Below are 7365 nucleotides of genomic sequence, written 5' to 3' on the forward strand. Positions count from 1 at the left end.
TCCGATTGTGGGGAATTTTTCCCGTGGAAATGGGGATGGGGGACAAAATTTTCCCGAAGCAGGCGCGGGGACCCGAGCGGGGATCCCCGCCCCGTCCCTGCTATTCCCCGAAATTTACGAATTCCTTGAATTATCCTTAATAGTTTATTTCTCATATATGTTTTTTAGTCATTTCTCACACACACACACACATATATATATATATATATATATATATATATATATATATATATATATATATATATACAGAAACCCAAAACTCCTAATCTTTATTTGCATAACCCTTCTTCAATTCAGAGATTCCTAAGGCTGTCCATACTCCATCCAACCTCTCTGCAGCCACCCCCTCGTCACCCTTCTCACCGCATCGTCACACCTCACCATGCCATCACCCTTACCGCGTCGTAATTTCTATTTGCGGCGTTCCTTTTCGTAACTCTGCCGTCGTGTCCATTCTCCTCTCTATTGTCGCATCTCCCACCTCGTCCACTGCTTTTTCTTTTGGCTCGTCGTTGCGTCCTCCCATTGCGTTATTTCAAAAGAAGTCATCATCGTGTCATTTAGACTTTTTGTATAAAATCTTGTAGTTTTTGTATAAGATAGATACTTGCAGCTCTATTCATATGGAAATTAATAATTAGTTAGAACTATTATGTAGATGGGAAATGGGGTCTCCACAGGAAATGAGGCCCTGTGGGAATGGGAATGGGGAGCAATATTCCCCACGGGGGGAAATGGGGCGGAGATGGGGAACAAATTTGAGGGCGGGGATGGGGAGCAGGGAGGCATCCCCCGCCCCCGCCCTGCCCCATTGACATCCCTAAGATAATTACTCAATTGATTCAATTTTCAAGGTATTATCTACTAGTTATATATTACTCTATATATTACTCTCAGAGATCGGAATAGCACAGGCCTGCCTCACAATCCACAAATACTAAAAGCTTATCCAATTTATTTGAATTGAAGAGCACAGGCCTGCCTCACAATCCACAAATACTAAAAGCTTATCCAATTTATTTGAATTGAAGCTGATGTTTTCTCTTTCATTAGCTGATCTGTTTACACTATACATTCCTCATGAATAAAAGATTAGAATCTTTCTCTTGCTTCAAAGTGTTAGCTAGTTTTTAACCCACTCCAACAGACATGACAATAACACGTAGGCAGTGGCATTAATTTAATTGAGGATACTAACCATAAACCCCATGCAAGAAGATATTTATTCAATGGAATGCACAATGCTAAATTGCTAATCAACCATAAATGTTTATAGCATCCAGTCATACATATCACAAGTTGATCAAATTCTATGAATATTGAAAGTCTAAGGCCTCTTTCTTCTTTGGTGTAGTCTATAATAAGGTTTTTACTAGTCTCCAAAACAGAATAAAACTAAAGCAGAATACTCTTACAAAGTGAAGAAGGGGATAAAAAAAAAAACACTAGAAACACCAAATTAAAAAAAAAAGTTACAGAGAGATTAAGACCAAGATACAAATGCCTAATGAGCAGTGTGGGTTGAGGCTGTTTTCTTAAAATCAATCTTGTCAACCTTAACCTCTCCGTCGATAAGTTCATATACATATACCACAACACGCAGGCCATCGATGTCCATGAGGACAAAACTCGGATTCACATCATAAGTGATGCTGCTATAAGCACCTGTTGCGGAACCAGGATTTATAACCACACCACCTTCGTGTTTGTATGCGGTAAACTGATGGGTATGACCTGTGACAAGGATGTCTACATCTAGCTGCCTCTGTAGCATTGCAAGTGAGTCTAGGTCTCCCCAGGGAATAACCTTCATAACCATTAAGATCAAACAATCATCATGTAGTTATAAATAATATGCAACAAATTTATAATGAGATATACCATCCAACACATATTAGGAAAGCCGACAATGTACTCGAGCAGTGTAAAGTGACACTTGCAGAATGAGATTATTTGACATAGATTGACAAAAAGCATCACTAAAAATACTCCCCCAAAACCCTTTTCTTCTTGGCTTAATAAGTACATATTTGATCATGGAATATCATAGTGGAGTAACCACTTATGGCAAAGATAATCCTAAACTGATTACTTGCCAAAGCCCAAATATATCTAGAAATGAAGTTGGAGGGAATAGCAGAAAATTGTTTAAGGAAAATCAGACCTGATGACCATGGCAAAGTCCCAGCTTAAACTGACCAATGGTTAGTGTTTTGGTCTCTGGATATCTTGTATCTTCGTCATACTCGCCACGTGTTATATGCAAGTCTGGACAAAGAGTCTTCAAGTAGTCATGAACTTCCTGAACACAATTGACATCTAAGTTAGCTTAAAAGTTAAAAGAAACTCAGACATGGACATGACATCGGATTAAGCGACATATATCTTGATGAAAAACTGGAATTCTCAATAATATGCGTATATACAACAACTAGGCTTGTCCCACTAGGGTCAGCAACATAGATAAAGTGCCACCTTATTGCTCTACCAACATCATAGCCATTTTTAATAAGTTGCTTCATGGTTTCTAGTAAGTCTACTTCTAGCCATAGGACTACCGTCCCTAAATTGGAGTCTCTACAAGCCTTTTCCAAACAAGTCCTTACCACTTTAAACAAGATTCTACCATCTTCTCTGTGATAGGTTACACTCTAACTTTCTAATGCCTTCCTTTCTAATCCTATCAAGTATAATGTGTCCAATCATCCAACCGAGCATCCTCGTCTCTACAACATTGTCTGTTTAATAGCAATACAGTAAAATTTACCCTCAAAATTTAGTGGTACTTTTTAATCCCAGATACATGTGTGTCACACACAGATATACCATGAGAATTAGGTCCCACAACCTACTTGACATTTCAAGCCCCTTGTACAGAAGTTAACAGAATATATATCAAGGACAGGTTGAATTGCAAAGCTAGATCCATTAACAGAACATACCATGTTATGATAACATTAGGATGAAAAGGGGGATACAGAGAATAAGAAACCTCTCAACTTGGTCATTGGAAGTGAAGAATAATAATGCATACTCCTCCTCACCATTACTAAGTGGCAACCAAAGACAGTCCTTAGAGGTGGCCATGAATTCCAAAATTTACAATTAATTTGAAAGCACCAATTTTGTACCCAAATGCACTCAAACAACAACATTATGCAAAAAAAGAAAAACAAGGTAAAATAAAGGATATCAGCAACGATTGAAACAAATTAGCTTAAGATCAGTAATAACTGAATTGGATAGAAAGAGAAAGAGAGACCTTAATACAAAGGTTTCCTGTACAAATGATGTGTTGGATCTTGCCAGGAACAAGCATGGATTTGAACTTAGCAGGGAGATCAGGAGCCCTATGTGGTATGTGTAAATCCCCAAGAGCCAACACCAGCACCATCCTCAACGATCGATCACAGATTCAGATTATTGATTATTGATTATTGATTCAAGCACCTGCACGCAAACATCACATTATCGAACATGCAAGAAAGAAGATACGAATTAGATTATTTGATTTGATTTGAGTGTGCGAAAGAGACAGAGTAGCGAACCTGAGTGGCTGTGGAATCAGACGCCGCCGTCGGGATTGAGCCGGTGGGAATGGTGGCAGCAGCGAAGGAAACAACACGCAGATGCAAGGGAACCGACGAATCAAAACAAGAAACTCAAATTGGAATGACGAAGACCCTCCACCTCCTGCTCCTAACGAAAAAACACTAACATTTTTTTTTAATCTTCAGAATCATTATCGATTAAATAATAATTAATTAATATGAGTAAGTCAATTAATAACAATTTTTATAAAAAATAAAATAATGAAAATGAAAAATATTTTAGAAACAAAAAAGAAGAGTGATATTATTAACTTTAGGAATAGAAAAATATTCTCCTAAATCAAATCAGATTTAATAAAAAAAACGAAGAACAGTTCACTGACCTTCGATCTGAGCAGTCCGGGTAGAGTATGACTGAGAGCGATTGAGCGCGACGGTGACCAGACAACGGCGAGCAGGACGGTGACCAGACGACGGCGACAAGACGAAGAACAGACGACGAGCACACGAGCAGAGGGGTTGGAGACTCGAGCACGAACACCAGACGAGGACGGAAGCTTTTGAGCGCGACAGACGGCGACGGAAGCGCGGCTAAGCAGACGAGGACGACAGACGCCGAGCTGACCTCGAGGAAGAAGCTGCGATCGGCGAGAGCGAACAGGGGTCGGAGACTTGGAACACGCCGACAGGACGAAGGGGGAAGCTCCTGAGTGCGACGGACGGAGGAAGTGTCCCACTCCTTGCGGCGGCGGTGGTGGAGGCTAACTAGAGTTTATTTTAGTGATGACAAGGTTCTGATTTCTAAAAGAGTGAATTTTCAATTCTGAAGGAAAGAGAAGGAGAAAGGGGCTGGTGGGACATAAATGTGATAAAACGGTGTCGTTAGGTTAAACCAGTCAGGTTTCGATTCAGCCTGACCGGCCGGTTTCTTTCCGATTCAGCGGTTCTCATACGGTGTTTACTGTTTAGTGTTTAGAATGAGTTTTTCTTAATGGACCGAATCACAAAGACTTTCGGTCTCCAGTCGATCCTATTCGGCCAATTGGTCCGATCCAATTTTTAAAATTATGTTAAATTCAACTTCTAAGAATATCTCCCATATTAATTGTAATTTTATTTTATTTTGATTCTTACAAGAATATTTGTGAAATTATATCATAAATAGTAATTTAAAATTAAAAAAAAAATTAATATTTAATATTAATTCAATTAAAATTTTATACTATTTTAAATTATTTTATCAATATAATTATATAAGTGATAAAATTTTATTAATTCTCTATTAAAAAGATACTATATCTTTAAGGTGATACTGATTTCATAAATCAACTCTAATATAAATATCAATTTTAAATTAATTTATTTTTTAAAAATATTAAAAGTGATACTTTAAAAATACTCCGTTAAAAATGCTTTAAGTACTTGCTAAAATTTTGGATATCAATAGAGTTTTTTCTTTTTTTTAAATGTTTACATTTTTTAAATTTTAATCTTTCATTTTGGATCATCTCAAAAAAATAAGTTAGGGACTTGCAGAAAGAAAAAAAGAAGTTAGTGAATGTAAATGTGATTGGATAACTTTTTTAATCCCCTTTATATCTTGGAAATAATATCCTACTTTATTTATTCACAAAATAATAAAAATATAATTCTTATTTTTTGAGGGCTGAAACAAAATATACATTCTACCCTAACTCATTATCTTTTTACCAACATATATAGAGTAACTTCTTTGGAGCTTGGTCAGTTTTTGGGAAACATAATATTTATTATATACTTAAAAATTAATTTAGGAAGTAGGAACATGTAATGACCACCATAACATGGACTTATTACAAAAGTAACATTTCATTCGTTTTGATTAAATATTAAATTTGTATATATAGTTGCAAGCATTATTAAAAGCATCTATATCAGTGGATCCCCTAACAACAGTGTCAACCAAGATGTTTCTTGTGAGCTTCGACATAGACAAGGATAAAAGAAAAGAAAGAAACGAGCATTATTCCCAAGTACTCATTTCCACACAACTAAATTTTCTTCTTAAAAGCTATTACAATCTTAGAAAACACAGCTGAAATTAATTATGCTGTTGCAGCAGGAAGTGAAGCCTTCATCATGGCTTGGAATCTTGGCTCCTTTGCCTGAAACTTGAGTGCAGCATAGAGCTTCATGTAGTCCTCAAACACAAACTTTGGGTATTGTTGGTTTCCTCCTCCTTCTTCTGCCTTTTGTTCCAACAATGATGGTGCAGGGTATATCACAGCATCACTTCCAGGGTTGTAGAATGATGCTATGGACATCCTTGTCCCATTTGTTTGTGTTATCACACGGTGCTCCACACTCTTGTATTTTCCATTTGTGATCACCTATGTAATTTCACCATAATTATTCATGTTGGATAAGGTTATTACAAGAACAATCACCTTAATTGATATAAGTAATTAATTTGTGAATGTTAGGCATATAAATATGAGAAAGGTTTTGTTATACCAGTTTATAAACATTATTCTAAGGATTAGTAATAAGAGAGTTGAAATACCTCAATTTGGTCACCAAGATTAACAACAATGGAGTGGCGCATGGGCGGAACATCCACCCATTTTCCATCCTTGAGAAGCTGGAGGCCGCTGACCTTGTCATCCTGCAAAAGAAGGATGATGCCGCCGGCATCGGTGTGGGCCCGGAGACCCTTAACAAGATCAGGGTTAGGGCATGGAGGGTAGTTAGCAACCTTAGTCCCAAAAGAAGGACCTCTTGATCCAGAAAAAGCATTTTTGAGATAGCCCTTTTCTAATCCAAGATTGTCACACAAAAGATCAAGCAGCTGCTCTGCAAGAATCTCCAGCTTCACTGCAAACTCCTTCATTACATCTCTGTACTCATCACTGAGATCAAGAACTTCAGAGATGTTAGATTCCGGAAGATGGCGCAAGAAGAAGGTGCTCTCCCAATCCAATAAGGCCTTGCTTGCTGCAAACTCCTTGAACCTCTGCTCCATGCATTTTCTGTAATGTTCTTTGTTTACCCTCTCCACTCTGTCCAATAGCTCCTCTTCTATTCCATGATTCACCAACTATATATATACAAAACACCAATTAATGTATTATTATACTATAAGATGTTAAACAAATCACATTAATCATGAAATATATAAATGAATGTACTTACCTCAAAGAATCCCCAATTCTTACAAGCATCTTCAATTTGATCAAGAATAGCCTTCCTCTCGTTACCATTGACATTCTCTAAGCTAATCACTGGGAAGTTCTCCATCTCTCTCTCTTTCTCTTTTGTATCACTTTGTGTGTTTCGTTAATTAATATGTTTTGAGTATGCAGAATGAGAAAGAAGGAGAGTGCTATTTATAGGAATTATTCTAGGTAGTTAAATTAGTTTTGTATGGTGATGATATGCCTAAATTTTCATAAAGTGCATGCATGCATGCATGCTTTTCAATTAGGCTTGTTGAGACCTGTATGGTTATATCAAAGATCATATCATATGCTAAGTTGCGTCGTTGAATTTTCTTTGAGGCTGCCTCAAAGCACCAAGTTGCAATAGTATTAGTGCATTATTATTCCCCTAAGCTAGTTGGAGTTTCATCACGTGTTTTATTGAAAGGTTGTTGCCACAAGCTAGTTAATACAGTTATAAAATTCAATTCAACCAGGAAGGATCTATTTACCGTTCAATTGTAAAATTTCGTTTGCTTTTAAACATTAAATTTTCAACCTCATTAAGTAAAACTTGTTTACATTTTCGATTGTCCTCTGGCGGCTTATAAAAGTAGTAACTCTTTGGATTACCAATT

General features: G+C 37.0%; 2 protein-coding genes across 4 annotated transcripts; both read right to left on the bottom strand.

Moving 5' to 3' along the window:
• Window positions 1-1221: 1221 nt before the first annotated feature.
• LOC107608764 (vacuolar protein sorting-associated protein 29) lies at window positions 1222-4507 on the bottom strand. 3 transcript variants are annotated; one of them, XM_016310491.3, is made up of 5 exons: window positions 3935-4507; window positions 3549-3699; window positions 3263-3450; window positions 2165-2302; window positions 1222-1807 (listed from the first exon to the last, which is right to left on the bottom strand). In XM_016310491.3, the coding sequence occupies exons 3-5, from the start codon at window positions 3392-3394 to the stop codon at window positions 1505-1507; spliced, it is 573 nt and encodes a 190-aa protein (XP_016165977.1). In that variant the 5' UTR covers window positions 3395-3450; window positions 3549-3699; window positions 3935-4507; the 3' UTR covers window positions 1222-1504. The 3 variants fall into 3 exon arrangements, with proteins under 3 accessions (XP_016165977.1, XP_016165979.1, XP_016165978.1); XM_016310493.3 differs by having other exon boundaries at window positions 3549-3693; window positions 3935-4407; XM_016310492.3 differs by having other exon boundaries at window positions 3549-3713; window positions 3935-4407.
• Window positions 4508-5451: 944 nt separating this feature from the next.
• Window positions 5452-6862, bottom strand: LOC107609932 (1-aminocyclopropane-1-carboxylate oxidase-like). Its single transcript, XM_016311993.3, has 3 exons — window positions 6723-6862; window positions 6094-6627; window positions 5452-5920 (listed from the first exon to the last, which is right to left on the bottom strand). The coding sequence occupies exons 1-3, from the start codon at window positions 6825-6827 to the stop codon at window positions 5636-5638; spliced, it is 924 nt and encodes a 307-aa protein (XP_016167479.1). The 5' UTR covers window positions 6828-6862; the 3' UTR covers window positions 5452-5635.
• Window positions 6863-7365: the final 503 nt, after the last annotated feature.

The sequence above is a fragment of the Arachis ipaensis genome, chromosome B7 (assembly GCF_059453495.1).
Source record: "Arachis ipaensis isolate K30076 ecotype BB chromosome B7, ASM5945349v1, whole genome shotgun sequence".
Taxonomy (NCBI): Eukaryota; Viridiplantae; Streptophyta; class Magnoliopsida; order Fabales; family Fabaceae; genus Arachis; species Arachis ipaensis.